General features: G+C 49.0%; 3 protein-coding genes across 5 annotated transcripts in view; 1 reads left to right on the plus strand and 2 right to left on the minus strand.

The window, feature by feature from the left end:
- Positions 1-154: 154 nt before the first annotated feature.
- Positions 155-10,403, minus strand: mcm4 (minichromosome maintenance complex component 4). Its single transcript, XM_079750392.1, has 17 exons — positions 10,373-10,403; positions 10,042-10,116; positions 9,707-9,859; positions 9,263-9,426; positions 7,780-7,881; positions 7,181-7,276; positions 6,574-6,669; positions 6,203-6,341; positions 5,380-5,600; positions 5,132-5,252; positions 4,354-4,613; positions 3,601-3,966; positions 2,920-3,047; positions 2,404-2,611; positions 1,605-1,833; positions 969-1,102; positions 155-643 (listed from the first exon to the last, which is right to left on the minus strand). The coding sequence occupies exons 2-17, from the start codon at positions 10,100-10,102 to the stop codon at positions 548-550; spliced, it is 2,574 nt and encodes an 857-aa protein (XP_079606518.1). The 5' UTR covers positions 10,103-10,116; positions 10,373-10,403; the 3' UTR covers positions 155-547.
- Positions 10,404-12,221: 1,818 nt separating this feature from the next.
- cebpd (CCAAT enhancer binding protein delta) lies at positions 12,222-13,779 on the plus strand. Its single transcript, XM_079750397.1, has one exon. It carries the CDS (start codon positions 12,457-12,459, stop codon positions 13,444-13,446), a length of 990 nt encoding a protein of 329 aa, XP_079606523.1. The 5' UTR covers positions 12,222-12,456; the 3' UTR covers positions 13,447-13,779.
- Positions 13,780-13,931: 152 nt separating this feature from the next.
- The window catches only part of spidr (scaffold protein involved in DNA repair), a 31,643-nt gene continuing 27,556 nt past the window's right edge, over positions 13,932-18,018 (minus strand). For all 3 annotated transcript variants that reach the window (XM_079750390.1, XM_079750391.1, XM_079750389.1), the window contains 5 exons: positions 17,837-18,018; positions 15,949-16,045; positions 15,722-15,833; positions 15,059-15,115; positions 13,932-14,558 (listed from right to left, as the gene is read on the minus strand). The exon at positions 17,837-18,018 is cut by the window's right edge and continues 7 nt beyond it. In XM_079750390.1, the coding sequence (XP_079606516.1) occupies positions 14,439-14,558; positions 15,059-15,115; positions 15,722-15,833; positions 15,949-16,045; positions 17,837-18,018 (568 nt within the window). In that variant the 3' untranslated portion in view covers positions 13,932-14,438. The remainder of the gene's footprint in view (positions 14,559-15,058; positions 15,116-15,721; positions 15,834-15,948; positions 16,046-17,836) is intronic.

Genomic DNA, 18,018 nt, shown 5'->3' on the forward strand with positions numbered 1-18,018 from the left:
TTGGGGAGGAACTGTAACCGAATCAGCTGTCTGCAGAACACTAGACGATGGGAGGACAGGGTTAACTTTCTGCTCTGTAAGGGAACAATGAATCTAGTTGCATTGCATGGAAATGAAGACACTAATTCAGTCATTGATTACAACACGTATATACTTAGTCTTTGATATTATTTATTTTTAAACGTTGATACACTTTTTTTTTACACTTCATGAAAAAAGGAAAAACTGTTAACCATACCAATCTCCATTCTAAACAAAATTGTGTTAAGCAATAAACAATTAAACATTAACAGTCAGACAACATCAAGGGAAATAAACACTATTTGTCTTAATGTTTAATTTTATGACATTTTTTCTTTTTATAGCCACCACAATATCACCCCCTTGAACCAGCAACCTCATCAAATCCACAAGAAACCAGCAAAAAAAAAAAAAGACAGAAGTACACAACTTGTAACACATTTACTACTATAATACATATTTTTACACTAGCATCTTCCCAGACACAAGACTGATGTATTCTGCTCAATTCTTCACAATAAGAGCGTTAGGTGGCCAATCGGATAGTCTTCCCAGAGATGGTCAGGTAATCCTCGTCACACAGGGCTTTGAGGGCGTCCTCAAACTGATCCTTCGTGATCGCCTGAAAAGATACAAAGAGGATCAAAATTAAGTTTGTCAAGAGGGGGCATTCTATGAATTTTGCATAGTTTGTATTTAAAACCAAAGTAAAAACAACTGAATCTCATTATATAGACAAGAATAGCATCAATAACAGCATCATATGATCCATTATTTCCCCACTTGGATTAAACTCTGATTTAAGGTTTAATCCAAGTGGGGATAAAAGAACACAAAGACGAAAAAAAAAAAAAAATCAAGTAAAATGTATACTTTATAAAGAAAAGTATATCTATATTCAAAACTATAAAGACCAAAAAGTATAAAGGTATAAATCATTTAATTACAGTCTCCGACTGTCCTCTGAGGTCGTCGAACAGCTGCTGGAACTTCATGACGGGGGTCTTTGTCCTGGACTGGAGCATCTTCTTCAGGGCCGCCGTGATCTCCTCCTTCCTCTTACGGGCCGTGGCGCTCATTCCTGGAACAAGGAAACAGAACCAGCAGTTTCAGTCCCTGCTGCGAATCCTTTGTGTATTCGTAAACCGCTTTGGATAAAAGCGTCTGCTAAATGCTCTGAATGCATACGTGAATGTAAAAGTGTGTCACCGTGTAAAATTGACAGTAAGCAGTCTCCGGTTTCCGTTGATTATCAACTGCAATGCTAACAGTTAGTTTACCTCACAGAAGAGGCAACAAGAACAAATCGAAACGGAACCAGCCTGAACGGTTTGGTCAACGTTTATCAAAAGACAGTCGGATAGCTTTTATATTTGCCTGGCTGAATATTTGCCTGACTTTGTCTTCCCCCAGGCTACCGCTACAAGCCGGACCCAATATAAACTGTATGCGTGTTCATAATTGTGTTTTATTATCACTAAAACCCCCCCCACTGTCTCATCTCAACATCATACCTTTCCCATTCAACACACACACACACACACACACACACACACACCTCTTATTGTCATCATAACACACACCTGTGGTGAGGATAGATATGTCCACAAAGCCGGTCCTGGGGTCGGTGGCGGACTGCTTCAGGGCCTCGCGGTGGAGCCGCTTGGCCTCTTCCACGTCGATGGTCTCCACCTTGTCGCTGAAGCGCACCTTGGCGTGGGCCTCGGCCAGGCGGATCAGGGACTCCAGCTGCCGGGGGTAGGCCGACACCATGCCCCGCCCGCTGCCCACCTTCCTCATCTCCACGTAGGCCTGAGGGGGGACACACGGACACACCGGGTCATTCGGTGGTGAAGGGACACTCTCTTTCTCACCCCCTTAAAAGCAAAATGGGTCTCTACGGAGGAGAACTGCACTGGGGTGTGTTCCAATTCCAGCTCAACACAGCCACTCTCACTGGGGCTGAATCCATTCATTTTAATCGACTGGACTGCAATTATACAGCGCTTTTCTAACCAGTGGCCACTGAAAGCGCTTTACAATACTGCCTAACATTCACCCATTCATGCAACACATTCACACACCGACGGCGGAGTCAACCACGCAGGGCGACAGCCAGCTCGTTGGGGGCAGTCGGAGGGAGGCGTCTTGCTCAGGGACACCTCAGCACTCGGCTAGGTGGAGCCGGGGATCAAACTAGCAACCTTCCGGTTACCAGCCAACCCGCTCTGCCTCCTGAAGCCAAATGCCGCCCTTTATTAACGTCATGGACAAGACTTGTCAATCATGTAACACTTATAAATGTAATGTATAAGTGACACACTGCGTCCATTAAAACACGACGACACATACACACAACCGCACACACACACACACACAAACCTCGATGAGGGCCTGGCCGGCCTCCTCGCTCAGCTTGGGGTGGATGTAGGAGCGTGCGTAGGCGATGAAGTCCTTGAGCACGGCCATGTCCAGGTTCTCCTCCTCCAGCTGCTCCTCGCTCTGGTAGTACAGCGACACCAGGTGGTGGGCCAGCTTACGGTCGTACGCCTCGTCCTGGGGGTCCAGCATGAGGAAGATGAGGTCGAACCTGCAAACAGACGACAACCCAACAGCAGACGGGTTCAGAACAAACTGAAGGGGGGGGGGCGTGTTGTTGGGAGGATGGGGGTTGAGGGGGGAGTGAGGGTGGGGGTTGAGGGGGTGTGAGTGAGGAGTGGGGGTGGGTGGAGGGCTGAGAGGGGAGGATGAGGTGGAACCTGGAAACAGACGACACGTAGCAGTGTTCTGTTTGAAGGGGCTGGGGAGGGGGAGCCAGGTTCAGGAAAAAATGGAAAATATGTGTTTGAGGACGGAGGACGATGATGGACGCTGTAACCACGGCAACAGGAGGCTGACCTGGACAGCAGCGTGTGGGGCAGCTGGATGTTCTCGATGGTGGTCTTCTTGGGGTTCCACTGGGACTCCACGGGATTGGCCGCCGCCAGGATGGAGGTGCGAGCGTTCAGCTGGCAGATGATTCCCGCCTGCATTCACAGAAAATAAATGAATTAAAAAAAAAACAATCGTTACAGGGAGTAAAAATAAAAAAATAACATAAAATGCGAGAGAATGAAGCCATCGGAAAAAACAATTGGCGCTTTGTTGACATTTAAGCAGAGATTCTAACCCCAACTTAAATCAGAGACCCCGTTAACATTCTGGGGTGTGCTGTTCAGTTGTTTACACTGTCATCAGTTTCTAATTGGTAAGGCTTCAGTGCTGGTCATTCACATTTAGGGCATTTAGCAGAGGCTTTTATCCAAAGCGACTTTTATCAACTATTAAGTTAAGCCTTTCCCTGTATACAACAATGACAGCTAGGATAAGATGCTACACAATGCTAAGCACTATTTTTAAGTGCCAGGACGTCCAAACGACAATCCTCTTCGCAGTATAGAACTGCCGCCCTCTCAAGGCAAACCGCCCACAGACCTCGACGCCGTCTTCCCTCACCCCAGGGTGCGAAAACACAACACCGCCGCCCCCCCCCCCCCCCCGACCCTCGAACCCCAACAACAACACATCAGCGCCCGTCACCTTGGCGATGGAGAGGGTCTGCTGCTCCATGACCTCGTGCAGCACAGAGCGCGTGCTGTCGCTCATCTTGTCGAACTCGTCGATGCAGCAGATGCCGTTGTCGCTGAGCACCAGCGCGCCCGTCTGCAGCACCATCTGCCGCGTCTCGGGGTCCTTCATGATGTAGGCCGTGAGCCCCACCGCGCTCGAGCCCTTGCCCGAGGTGTACTGGCCGCGCGGCACCAGGTTGAACACGTACTGCAGCAGCTGAGACTTGCTGGTGCCGGGGTCGCCGCACAGCAGGATGTTGACCTCCGCCCGGAAGTTGCCCCGCCCCGTCTGGCTGAAGTCCTTGCGTGTTCCGCCGAACAACTGCAGCAGGATGCCCTGATGGAGCAGAGGAGGTGTGTCGACACGGCCGCACGGTTCAATACGATGCGTGGGTATTTTTTTTTCCTTCTCGCGCGGCCGATATACCGAAACGTCTCAATAATATTTATGTCTAAATTATGATATTTACATTTAGCACACGCTTTTATCCTAAGCGACTTACAATAAGTACATTTGTCAGAAGAAGGAGAAACAACACTATAGCGCTGTCAGTACAGTAAGGATGTTCATAGAACCAAGTGCCAACCACTATCAATGGCTAGGTTAACCCATAGCTAGGATAATAGTGCGTAGGAGGGGCGCTCAACACATCAACCCTGCGTTACACACACACACACACACACACACACACACACACACACACACACACACACACACACACACCTTCTTGATGTCCTCGTGCTCGTAGATGCTGGGTGCCAGTGCCGAGGAGAGCCTCTCGTAGACGTCGGGCTTGGCGGCCAGCTCGCGCAGCGTCTGCACGCGGGACTCCGTGAACAGCCGCTGCTCGTTCTCGTCGTCCTGCCCGTGCAGACGCTTCTCGTCCGTCTTGCGGAAGTGGATGACGTCGATGTGCGTCTTGTACACCGACTTGACGTTGCTCTGCCGGGGGTTGACACGCATGGGCACGGCGCGGTAGATGCCTGGGGGGGCGGGAGGAGGGGTGGAGTTGAGGTAATGGGAGGATGGACGGAGAGAGAGGAGGGGTGAGGGGGGTTAAGGTGTTATGGGAGGGTGGAGGGACCTCTGTCGTTGTCGTGATGTTTGAACGATGGATGATTGGAAATGTGGACTTCTAAAAGGGGTCTGTTTTACACAAAAACATCGCTTTCCCTCGTTTCAACGATTAATTTTCACACACACACACACACACACACACACACACTTTTAACATCAATAAAGCCAAATGCCTTAATACAAACTATTTTTGAAGGTTTTATCATTTTTATTGTAGAGTGGGATAGAGAGGAAGGTATGGGAGAGAGAGGGGAGAAAATGCAGCAAAGGACCACAGAGTAGGAATCTAACCCTGGTTACTGCGGTAAGGACTATGCCTTAATGGTTAGCGCTCTACCCGGTGAAACACCGGGGCGCCCCAATACAAACTACTTCAAAACATAAAAAGTACCCATGAGGAACCTGTGCAGCTCCTCCCCCTTACCGGTGATGTTGATGCGGTCTCCGGGCTGCACCTTGTCCACCAGGTCATTGTGGGCGTACACCACCGTGGTGTGGGGGGTCTGTCCGGCCGGCATGTCCTCTGGCGACTCCTGGATCTTAACCTGGAGCGTTTCAAAATAAAGGCACGAATCAAAAACACGTGGCACAACCCAGTTAAAGAAGACCAACCCAGCGGGTGTCTCATAACCGCCACAGAGACGTCACGGCGTGCTGCGGCGGCGACCTCACCATCTGCTTGTCGGAGAACATGGAGCGGTTGTGGATGAGCGCCAGGCTGTGGGTGGTGTTGCAGTTGCGGCACACGGCGGGCTCGGCGATGCGCCCGCGGTCCACCTCCACGCGCGTGCTGAAGGCGCACACCGCGCACTGGAAGAAGGCCTCCTGCATCTCGGGGATGAGCTGCGAGGTGCGGATCACCATGCCGCTGATGGTGATCAGCTGGTCGATGTCTGCGGGGGCGGGGGGAGACAGACGGGTACACAGACGCTTTAGATGGAGGGGTTCTCACACACAGGGGTGTGACCCCGACCTGTGACGGCGTTCGTCGTTATCCAGCGTGACGTGTGGGTGGGGGAGATCCAAGCGGGTCATCGAGCCGTGCTTCATTGTGGAGGTGTGTGCGTGTTTTGTTGAAGAGTTGCGTGTGTGTGTGTGTGTTTTTGTGGAGGTGCATTTGTGTGTGTTTTGTGGAGGTGTGTATTTTGTTGTGGAGGTATGTGCTTGTGTTTTGTTGTGGAGGTGTGCGTTTGTGTTTGGTTGTGGTGGTGTGTTATGCTCTGGAGGTGTGTTTTGTTGTGGAGGTGTGCTTCCTTGTGTGTCCGTGCATCCGTGTCTCGTGTGTGTCTGTCTCTCTGTGTGTCCTCACCCTCTGGGTTGAGGCTCCTCATTTGTGTGTCCGTGTGTGTGTCCGTGTGCGTGTGTCCATGACCGTGTGTGCGTGTCTGCATGTCCGCATGTCCGTGGGTGTGTGTGTGCGTGTGTCCATGTGTGCGTGTCTGCATGTCCGTGGGTGCGCATGTCCGTGGGTGTGTGTGTCCGTGTGTTTCCTCACCCTCTGGGTTGAGGCTCCTCATGTTCCTGGTCTTCAGGGCGTTGTACGGCCGCACCTGGATCTGGTGCTCAAGGATGGAGTCGGGGAACCGTTCGAAGAACAGCTCGTTCACCGCCATGTCGAAGGTGGGGATCACCTCCTGGGGACGGAGACGGCAAACCATCAGAACTAAACCGCTCCATGTTGATTCCCTTGTGTGTGTGTGTGCAAGTGTGTGTCTGTGTGTCTGCATGTCTGTTCAATTCCCCCGTTTGACTGTCAAATCATTCTTTTTTAAATTTATATCTCAAGGAGAGCGTTACAAAAAATGGACGGCATAAATAATCCCGTAGCGATGTGATCCCCGTGTTGAATGTGTTTGTAGACGTCACCTGCGGGTAGCAGATCAGCTGTCTGTAGAGCTCTGCGTCGAACGAGGACACGTGGCCACAGTTAATGTTCAGCACTGGATCCCCCACGATGCTGATCTGGAACACAAACACAGGTTGGCTGAACGAGTTCAACACTCAGTTACTAATCGGGCACTTAATGTTGACACTTATTGTATGTTGTACATCCTTGCACTTAAAAATAGTACTTAGCATTGTGTAGCATCTTATCCTAGCCATCTTTGTTTAACGATTGGTAGTGCTTGGCACTTGGTTCTATGAACATCCTGACTGTGCCGACAGTGATATATTGTTTGTCTTTCTTCTGAAAAGGTACTTATGGTAAGTCGCTTTGGATAAAAGCATCTGATAAATGGCCTAAAGGTAAAATGTACAACGGTTATAAACCTTAAACAAATGTATTAGTAAGTTTTTGTTCCTACTCTGGACTCTAGTAACTTGTGATATACATTTTCCATTATTCAGGGCCTTACACAGACTATATGTCCAAGGGAAAGGCCACTCAAACGTCTGTGACAAACAGACCCATTCATGGCGTACTTGATCTCTCTATTGGGGAAACAGTGAGTAAACCGTGCGCTGCCGCTACCTCCTCTAGTTTCTGCATGTACAGAGGCTCGTTGAGATCCAGGCAGGAGTTCTCATCCTCCTTGGATGTGGGGTCGATGAACCTCTGCAGGAACCTCTGTGGGTGGAGGGAGGTGAACACCAGACTTGAGGAATAAGGTTTATTTGTTTCGTTGCGGAGGTGCGCGTGTGTTTTGTTTTGGAGATGCATGCGTGTGTGTTTGGGTGCAGTGGTGTGTATGTGTGTGTTTTGTTGTTGGAGGTGTGTGTTATTGTGGAGGTGTGTGTGGTGTTATGGAGGCATGTGTGTGCTTTGTTGTGGAGGCGTTTGTGATTTGTTGTGGATGTTCGTGTGTGTTTCGTAGTGGAGGTTTGTGTGCGTGTTCTGTTGTGGAGGTGTGTGTGGTGTTATGGAGGCGTGTGTGTGCTTTGTTGTGGAGGCGTTTGTGATTTGTTGTGGATGTTCGTGTGTGTTTCGTAGTGGAGGTTTGTGTCCGTGTTTTGTTGTGGAGGTGCGTTCACTCGTGATTTGTTGTGGAGCTTTGTGTGCTTTGTTGTGGAGGTGTGTTGTTTATTCTATAACGCATAGCAGGGACGGAGGCCGGACCAGCTCCATCGTACCTGGAACTTCTCCTTGCAGGTGGCCACGTTGACGTCCGTTCCCCAGATGACCAGCCTCTGTCCGGCGGGCTGCTCAGTGGCAGCGGCCCCATCGGCAGTGGGCTGCAGAGGAGATAAACAAGGACGTCATGTGAGTGTTTCTCCAGCACTGACTGCAAAAATCACGTTTCTGTCCTCACAGCGGAGGTCGGATAAACTATAAAACAAACAAAACATGGTCATGTTTAGGTCAACTGAAATGTCTTAGCGGTGTCGTGTAAATGTTTATATGGGGGTGCAGATCGGGCCCCGTTTCCCCGAAAGCATCGTTAGCCTAAGTGGTTCGTGAAGTGCATCATACAGTTTTCACACCGTTTCCCGAAAGCATCACCGGTAACGAACGTCGTCAAATCACTCTTAGCTAACGAGGGCTCCAGGGGTACTGCAACATATTTTATTGCAGCAATCTTAAAGTCCAAAAATACATGCGCAGCCGAAATGTACCGATCAAATGCCACGCCACAAGGCACATAATAAAATCAAATGATTCCATTGCTCGTGTGGGAGGCCGCTTTCGAGCTGCACTTGCTGTCTCCCTCTGATTTTAATTCAACCATCGTTGTTAAAACCACTTGTTTTTTATCCTGACAAAAGCCTCGTAAGGACAGTTCCTCTGCGTCTCTTGTAGATCACAACATCTTTCAACGTTTTTGTTTAATACGACTGCATCACCTTCTCTCACATGATCAGCAGCTTGCGGATTTCCCTTTCTCTCCAGTTAGAACTGCTCATGATCATATCGCTGCGTTGTCTCTATGGAGACAGCTCAGCAACACCTCTACCCAAGCCCCCCCCCCCCCCGAACCGCAGAGCCGTCGCATTTACAACAGAATGGAACTCAATAATCCGCCAATGTGTGCAGGGTCCGGGAGGGTAAATTGGGGTTCTAGCTCACGCAGGCAATTTAGCTCGGGGAGTGTAAACGTGCGGGCCGTGCCACGAAAAAAGCTTGCGTAAAACGGCCTATTTGGCAGTGTAAAAACGCTCAGTGAGAGAGGGATGTATCTGAGTAGAACGGCTCCAAATAAGCTACAAAGTCAGTAAAGTGTCAACTGTGTTGTTCTACTAAGCAGCGGACGCTTGGTGATGACGTATTGCAACGTGATGACGTATGTACAAGAGGCAACTCTACTCAGGCCGAGTTGAGATTGCCTAGTTTGAGCACAGGCCAAGGGCACAGCGGGGGGGGGGGGGGGCAATCGTAAAGGTGTCAAGACAGACTTGGGCACGGTACAGTTGGCCTAGTGTGAGTGCGCCCTGAGAAACACGCCGATACTATTACTATACACGCCGATACTATTAGTATATATAAAACTATAATACTATAAGGGATGAGACTAAAGGTGTTAGGGTTCCACCAATTTCACCATTACCACCAGTAGAAAAGGTTAGTCTTAAATCCTGCATTTTGTTTACGACACCATCTTCGTCGGAGTACACTCACCGGCTCAGAGTGGAGGTCCACCTGCTTGGACTTGCGGACGGAACCCAGATCAGGGCGCTGTCGGGCTGGGGTGCCACGGGCCCCACTGCGGGGGGTCCCTTCCACCCTGGAGCTGGGGGTCCCGTACATCAGAGGGGAGCTCATGTCCACCTCACTAGGGAGGACTGCGGGACGGGGAGGCACACATGTCATTACAAGGTGTAAAGATGTCGAAACACACCGCCCACAACAATGATAATACAGCATCGGTAGCATGAACATTGAGTGATCTTATTTCACTTGTATTCAACATTAAGAAAATATGTGTTTGTGCTTACAAACGGTGGTATGTTATCTCTTCTCACTACAGTCGTTCTTATTCCGTTTTAATACACAATGACGCAGGTGGGCGTAATGATCTGGGACGTGAGGATGGTTTCAAGCGGTCTTGCCGGATGAATTCACCTGAGCGACGGGGGCTGGAGAAGAGAGAGGTGTCGTGGAGGGGGTCGGGCATGTCAGTTGGTGGAGAGGTGGGCATCAGAGGCAGGTCCCCGTTAGAAGAGGGCTGTCCTCGGCGCCGCTGGGCCGGGGGAGACGTGGGCCCTTCACTGGCAGCTAGGATTACAAAACGAGTAACTACTTTAGAATCGAGTAATTTGGAAGTTATCCGATTATGAATTAGGGATCCAAGGCTGATATTGAGTTGATCGTTAATCCGATGCTGTTGCAGCGATGGCGGATGTAAGATCTGACGGCCTACTGATGGGACGGCTTTCATGAAGGCTTGGTTGACTTACGGGTGGATGGGTTGGAGGGCCTTCCACGTTTACCACCCGGGGTTGACATCGGGGAAGACATCGCAATTAGGAGATCTAAAACGCAATCGGCGTTAAATTAATGATTATTGCCATTCATAAGACAGTAACGTCGGCTCAAATGGTATTGAGACGCTGGCATGCGGTCGCCAACAATAGACATACTCGTAACATAAAACTTAACAAGACTTCGGTCGATAACAAGTAAAAAGTGAATATCTTAGTCGAGTGGTACTTTGGTTTTCATGTAATATGTTATGAATATAGAATGTTTTACTGTATTCCAACAGATTTTAATAAACTTTGCTCTTACCTTGTGTTGTGTGCGGCTTGCTTGCAAACAAACTGGCGCGAAACTGCGAGTGACGTAATTTTCGCGGGGAACTTTGCACCAATCATAGGCCAGAACGTCCTGAACGGCTTCCGTCTTCCTAATAAGGTGACACTTTTATTACTACCCGTCTCAGCGTCTTTCTTACATCATATGATACCATCAAAGTATATACCTTGTCATTAGTTACTGTTATTAAAATATATTATCAGCTTTTGATGAAGATATGACCCTGTTAAAAAACTGTGAAACGGGGAATAAAATGAACCGACCCCTATCCAACTTAGTTTCGTCCATCCGAGCAGACCCTCAGTAGTGACTCTTATCGAACACACGGTGGCATCTCTCTCCCCTCTGGTACAGTCAGTGTAAACCAGATGCTGCTGTTTATTATGGAGCAGAGTTGATGTAAGGTCAGAACGATGGATCACAACGCTCATGATGCTCCATCGTTATATCTATATCTCTATATTTATGTCTATATATCTATAGATATATAGAGAGAAAACACGACCAATCTCTCTCTCTCTCTCTGTTTATATAAATATAAAATATAAAAACATTATATATGTTATAGATGTCATATATACAGTATGTATATATGGTCGTGTTTCCTTTTTTTCCATAATGTATATATATGAGAGAGAGAGAGAGAGAGAGAGAGAGAGAGAGAGAGAGAGAGAGAGAGAGAGAGTTCACATTGCTTGCAGTCCACTCTTCATCTCCACCCCTCACCTCCACCCCTCTTATGTCACTGCTGCTGCCTCTGCACCTCTCCATTGAACTCCCGCAGAAAAAATGCGTGAAACATCCGGAAGTTATTTGTAGATCCATCCGTCAAACTGGCGCGTCTTTTATACGGCTGCACCCTTTGGTGTATTCGTCTGATATTAGTGACAATATACTTTTAAGCCTACTTTTAAAAAGTATGTTAAATTCCCTCGAACCCCCACTCTCTGCTGCTCTCTGCCTGCTTCCTGCAATTCGCATCACACTTGAATGCAATCCTCGCTTCCTCCACTGCAAATGACACCAGACATGGCCTCGTTGAACTTAAGATGATATTAGGAAATATTAGGTGCTGACTGCGGACACTGAACTGTCTCCTTCTCATTGCGATGCATACTGGAGCAAAGCTGTCTTTTCTTCAAGTGAAGCATCAACACATTCTTAAAGTAGGCTATTCCACATATTGTCCGGCTACTAAGACAGGTATTGAGTTATAGACCCCGACAACCCCCCTGAACGACTATATACTACAACTACTACAATCTGCTTCTTATTTTTACTTATTTTTATTTATCTAATCTACTTAATTTTGTATTGTGTTGTGTTGAGGAACCAAGCCTGATGTTACTCTTGTGTACTTATACAATAATATGTAATAAATGTAACTCTGATTCTGATTCTGATTCGCTTGCAAAGTGGATTAATTGTTATACGAGCTGAAACATTTACAGTTCAGTTATTACCGAGTTATTACGATAAGAAGTGCATACAATAGCAGAGATTCGATTCGCCCCGGGACAAACGACATAGCTCACATCATTAATCGCGCTTTAATTATGCTTGGCTATATAAACAACACACATCCCCTGCTTATTCTTTAATAGGTCCATGGCTTATTCACACACTCGTAGTAAAGGTGGGCGGGGCGGGGAAACGCCCCTCTCTCCATATATGGCTCGGTAGTGGGCGGTGCCTGACACCACGTGACTCCACCCAGACGTTACTGGCTGCTGAAGGGGCGGTACGCCTCGCCTTGTGTGACGTAGGCGAGGCGCATATACAAAACACTGGGCGAAATACAGGCGCTCCAGATCCGAGAACGCGAACTTTTTTAAAGGATAGCTAATCCTGACAAGCAAAGCGCACCATCATAGCGATACAAGTGCGCAACCTATCGAGAACCTCCAAAGAAGATAGTCACCACCTGCAGATCACCAGTGTGAATACTGCGAGTGTCAGGGCTCAACTCAACTTCTGTGTCAACTTTTCTCCAGCTCACAACCGGAACCCTTTGGCTTGAGACCCCCACACGTGTGCTGAACACACACCCGACCTCCATGTGTGACATATACCGCGCGGACTCCCAGTGCGTCTCACCACCATGCACCATGAGTTGGCCGATGGAACCAGCTAACTTCTACGACAACAACAAGCAGCAGCAGGGGGGAGGCGTCCTCCAGGGGCTCTGCAAGCCGGGCAGATGCGACGTTCCCGGGGACGAGGGGGGGACAACCACCATGGCCGAGCTCAGCACGGCTCCCCCCACCGCCATGTACGATGACGAGAGCGCCATCGACTTCAGCCAGTACATCGAGTCCATGACAGCGGTGCCCAACCTGGAGCTGTGCAATGATGAACTGTTCCTAGACCTCTTTAATACTGTGAAGCAAGAGAAAGCAGAGTTCTACAACATGACTAACTCTGTGACGACGTCAAACAACCACCACCACAACAACAACAGCAGCAACCACCACGCCATGCAGCAGCAGCAGCAGCAGCAGCAGCAGCTCTCCACGACGCACACGACTCCGTACGCGCTCCGTACGGATTACGAGAGGAAGCAGCACCCCGATGGATTTGACAAGGGGGTGTTCAGCGCGCCCATCAAGCAGGAGTCGGACTGGAGCGACAGCGACGTGTCCTCCTCGCTGCCGTCCCAGATCGAGACGTGCGCCCAGACCTCGGTCAGCCTGCCCATGGGACAGCCGACGCCCCCGACCACCCCGGAGCCCCACTCGGCTGTCAGCTCCGCCAGCTCCTCCCCTCGGAAGATGGGTCGGGAGAAGGGGAAGAAGTCCGTGGACCGCTATAGCCATGAGTACCGTCAGCGAAGGGAGAGGAATAACATTGCCGTGCGTAAAAGTAGGGATAAGGCGAAGCAGCGCAACATGGAGATGCAGGATAAGATGATTGACCTGGGCGCTGAGAACGACCGGCTACACAAGACCATTGACCAGCTCACCCGAGAGCTGACCGGTCTGAGAGACTTCTTCAAGCAGCTACCCAATCCCTCCTTCCCGGCGTCCACGACCGCAGACAATCGGTGACACACCCGTGTCACACTTTTTGAAAAAAACATTTGAAAGCCATACCTCAACACAGACATTTTGTTTACCATCTGTAACAGATGCATTTTAAGCTTACCATAATGGCACTGGAAATATTTGACATTGCTGCCATATTCTTTTTGTGGGAAGAAAATGTCTTTTTGTTTTTGTTTTTCAATATTAAATTATTTTACCACTGCATTTACATGTTATACCTGATACGGTACATGTTTTATAATTCTCAACTTTGTATTAAGAGCCAGAGCATGATCTTTTATATAGTTTGTATATTAAACATTTGTCTATGGAATCTATAATAAAATTTATTACAAAAAAAAAGCAAACTCTAAAGTGTCGGTTTTGTCTTTAGGACCTTGGAGACAGGGAGGTTCAAGGTGTGAACCTTCTGGGTTGGGGGCGGGGAAAAGAGCTTTCCTTCATAAAGAAACCAAAAGGAAACTCAACCCATTCTTAAATCGGCTTTATTTACACAGTATGCAACAAAAACTCCATTGAAAATGCAAAGAGGTAGATGCTAAACGTTCTGGGGACTTATGACAGAGCGAGAGAGAGAGAGAGAGAGAGAGAGAGAGACAGAGGGCGAGAGAGAGAGTAGGAGGAGGTTTGACAGCACGTTCCTGAATCACCCCTGGACACCACGTGGGTCCTTCTGACAGGGCAGGGCTCTGCTGCTGCTCTCCCCTTGGGAAGTCAAGTCCTGCTCCACATACTCACTTATCATTACCACACAAACAAGACCTTGTGTCTCTCCAAACCCCCACCACCACCGGCCCCTCATTCACTGCTGCACCACAACGATGTGGGGGGCTTCCAGGGAGGCCTTCGAAGGGGGCCGAGGTAGGGGGGTTGTGTGGGGGGGGGGGTGACTTGAACCAAGGCCTAGTGCGCAGATCCTTGGAGCCAGCTGAGGGCCAGAGGATTCATTTCACTAGTTCCTCTGACGTGCACCCCCCCCCCCCCCCCCCCCCCCTTCAGAGGCTAATCTCTTCCACGGCAATGCAGAGAGCCGGGGTCCTGCTGATGACGCGGACGACAACAGGGATGGGGCCCAGCGCCTTCCCCAGGACGTGTTCCACCTCGTAACCTGGGAACTGAAACAGATGGCCTGTCAACCGGGGGGGAGGGAGGGAGGGAGTTCAGGCTACGGGCCTGAGCTCCATTCAACGCTTATACAGTTACAAGTGGAGAGCAATCGTATGTGCTATGGTGTAACTTCTTTTTAAGTGACAAAACTAAAAGGCTTTAGGTTATTTGTTGCTCCACCAAAATAGCTGTTGACCCGCTAAAGGTGTAAAAGTAGTTCAACATCAGCGCTGCTATATCTCCTTACTCTCCACTGTCACACACGAACGGTCATCGGATGCCATTCAGGTCACGGACGACGATAACTTGGCAGGTCATGAACAAATACAATATCTCCGAAAAGGGTTTGCGTGAGTCAGGTCTTTTTAGGTCTCTGTATCGACAGGCTGCCTTTATCAGAGTCTGGCATCACCTGATCAAACGTCCAGGATGACATATTTACAGAGGATTGGTGCACAGAACTCAGTGCCAGGCACAGGCAGGCATAGGCTATGATATAACAACCCACCTCGCTGGCTTGGAGGGCTGCCGGGGGGAGGATGGACTGGATTGTATTCTGGTGCAGCTGTTGGAGGGAAGGTAGGAGGAGGAGGTGGAGGAGAAGGTTGTGGTCAGTGATGTGTTTTGATGAGGTGAATCGTCTTTTTAATGTGTCCATCATAAAGTATGGAAGACACACAATCAGAGTATAATCTTTTCTCCAAGGAATTGAAAGTCTTCTAAAAAAGTCTGTAGCTCTTTCAAATAGGTTGCCTGTACCGAATTCTGCATGTTGCAAAGGATTCTGGGACCCGTCAAAACGGAAAGCTGTGTTTTTTTTTTCAGTGTTCACACTGTTATGTTGAGCATAATCAAAATTAAATTAATATCTACCATTATTTCCTACGTTGAAAAATGTCCTTGCGCTTTTCACACTGTGGTGAAGAGTACGACCAACCCAAATACGCCTTCATTTTACAACAGTTATAACTGAAGCGATGAGTTGAACCACGGAAAATGTCCCCTCTTTGAACGTGTGTGTTTGCTTGCATGCACATGTGGGTGTGCAAGTGTGTGTGCTTGCATTGCCTGTGTGCTTGCGTGTGTGTGTGTGTGTGTGTGCGTGGTAGCGTAACGCATGTGTGCGCCTGCGTCTTTCGGGGAATTTCCTTAGGTGAATTCTAAAACTCACCTTAACTCTGACGATCCCATCACTCACGGCCGAGGCGAGCGTCACCTCGAGCTGCAGCCTCAGGCTGGGCTGACGCACCTCGCAGTCACATGCCCGGCAGTGGAACGCCGGTCTGCAGAGAGACAGCCCAAAGGGCCAGGACTTCAGTATGACTGTGCTGCTGTTGATAATGGCTGGTTAAAGACAACCCGGGGTCTGTTGTAGCCATGTTTCGTGTAATCACTTACGACTCCCCGACTCCCGTGGCCTGTAAGCGGTCACTTCCACAGGAACTGCAGGCGGGCCAGGAGCAAGCCGTGCCCTCCTCCACGTCGACAATTACTCCTGGGCCAAGGAAAACACATAAGACGTGCATCCCCGGACACACAACATCATTACGGAAAGAAATACCACTCTCGACCGTGCTAGTCATGCACCTTATCAGCTTTAATTTCGGCGGGGCATTCGTTTTGATGGAGAGCAACAGAGATAGCGTATTCAGATGAACGTTTGACAAAAACCATGTCGATGTATCATTTATGTGTGAACGCACACGCACAGAAACTGTTTGTGTGTGGGTGTGTGTGTGTGTGTCGGAGATAACAGCTCGCCTTGCATTTTTATCATAGATTTGGGTGATAAATAAAGCAGAGATGCATGTACTCCCAAACTCATTTGACAACCCGAGATGAAACCCTGACACATACAAACACAGGGCCCGCAAGCCACAGAGTGTATCACTGATAAAAACACATTCCGTGCCCCAGTCTTAATATACTTCTCATTGATTTCCTACTTCCACTGCCTTCGTCTAGTAGACCCAGCTCAGTAATAAGCAGAGAAGATAGTGAGGTTGTTATTTTTGTATCCAGCCACCTGACTAAACATGTATGACCGGCGGAGCCAGAAACAACAGGGTTCACAGTGTGACCTTTGACCTCGGCTGTGACATGAAGTGGACAGATGCAGGTTCTTCAGTCAGTTCCCCACCGCTCTGATCACTGTTGATGCACACGACTCGGGCAAAGCATGCACTGCCTTTGTAGAAAATAAGTGAGTAATGCAGAAGATGGGTTCATTTCGTAAAATGTCCATCATCTCTGTACGGTTTATTGCATGGTGACGTTTAAAACAAACACTGTAAGCAGCTGAAAACCCAAACGCTGTGACAGAAAGTCAATAGTGAGAGAGAAACACTGTAGGACTATAAGAATCAGGAATGCAAGAATCTCTGTAGTCTACACAGCACATGGACTACTTTGTCCTGCTTAACACGTTCACGTTAATGCAGTGCTTACTATCAAAACACTAACACCTAGTTCAGGGTCGTTAGGGCTTTGATCTTATCTGTAAACCCGCCCAGGGTGATCTGAAGTGACGTCAGCTCAACACACTGACACAGGAAACATTCCGTCCAAACCTATGGACAACACTTTCAGTTAGCCGAACTCTGGAGTGTATTGAGGGGAGAGAACCCTAGTGAAAACATAAAATCCCCGAGGGCTCTTGGATCCACCCCAAGTCTCCGGCGGACAAGGCATGTCATGTCGCTTGCTTTACGGGACTGACACAGTCACACGTTTCCTTATAATTTGTTTTCCCAGTCAACTCGAATGCCAGAGCGTTCTTGGATCCACCCCAAATCTCAAGAAGACAAGGCATGTCTTGTCGCCTGCTCTACGGTGCTGACAACTTCATACATTTCCTTCGACTTTCAAGTCAAATGCAAGTGTGTCTTTGTGCAAACATGAATTTCTCATTTGAAATTAAGAGGGGCTCATGCAAACCGTTGTCACAAAAAAAGGCACCGAGATGAATCCACTGCGCTCGCATGTGTTTCCACTTTACCCCGCTTTCTACAAACAATGACAGCTTGAAGACACTTGTGAAGCACAACTTCCCCGGCGGGAGGGGAACACATAAAGTCCTCTCGCTTCGGAGCAAACACAGAGTGGGGCGTGGGCACAAACAACCCCAAAAAAAAAAGAACAATGAAACAAGAGTTTGTTTGGTTCCTTGGCTTCAGAGGAGAACAACACAGTTGATTACAGGACCTGTCGGGGAGCCTTCAGAGGAGAAGGCCAAGGAGCAGGTTGGTCTGTTAAGAAAGTGGGGGGGGGTGAAACTGGAACTGACCCGTGAGAGTACACAGAGAGCGGACCGTGGTGTCCGCACCCAGGGGATCCAGCCTCACTGGTTGGGGCAGACGGCCCCCCAGGATGGCTCTCGTGGGGGTGGTGGGCTCACTCCCGGTCAGCGCCGACCTGCCCGCCCGGTCTGGATGGGGGGTCTGCACCACCGACTGCTCTGTGCACAGC

This window comes from Pollachius pollachius (assembly GCF_949987615.1).
Source record: "Pollachius pollachius genome assembly, chromosome: 14".
NCBI lineage: Eukaryota > Metazoa > Chordata > Actinopteri > Gadiformes > Gadidae > Pollachius > Pollachius pollachius.

What these genes read in the sequence shown, in the direction of transcription:
- mcm4 (XM_079750392.1), bottom strand. Translation starts at nt 10,102, where the DNA reads ATGTCTTCCCCGATGTCAACCCCGGGTGGTAAACGTGGAAGGCCCTCC. An exon ending in ACATGCAGAAACTAGAGGAG is followed by an intron (nt 6,670 to 7,180) that starts GTAGCGGCAGCG and finishes TTTGTGTTCCAG; the next exon opens with ATCAGCATCGTGGGGGATCC. An exon ending in TCAGAGGACAGTCGGAGACT is followed by an intron (nt 644 to 968) that starts GTAATTAAATGA and finishes GTATCTTTTCAG; the next exon opens with GCGATCACGAAGGATCAGTT.
- cebpd (XM_079750397.1), top strand. Translation starts at nt 12,457, where the DNA reads ATGTGTGACATATACCGCGCGGACTCCCAGTGCGTCTCACCACCATGC.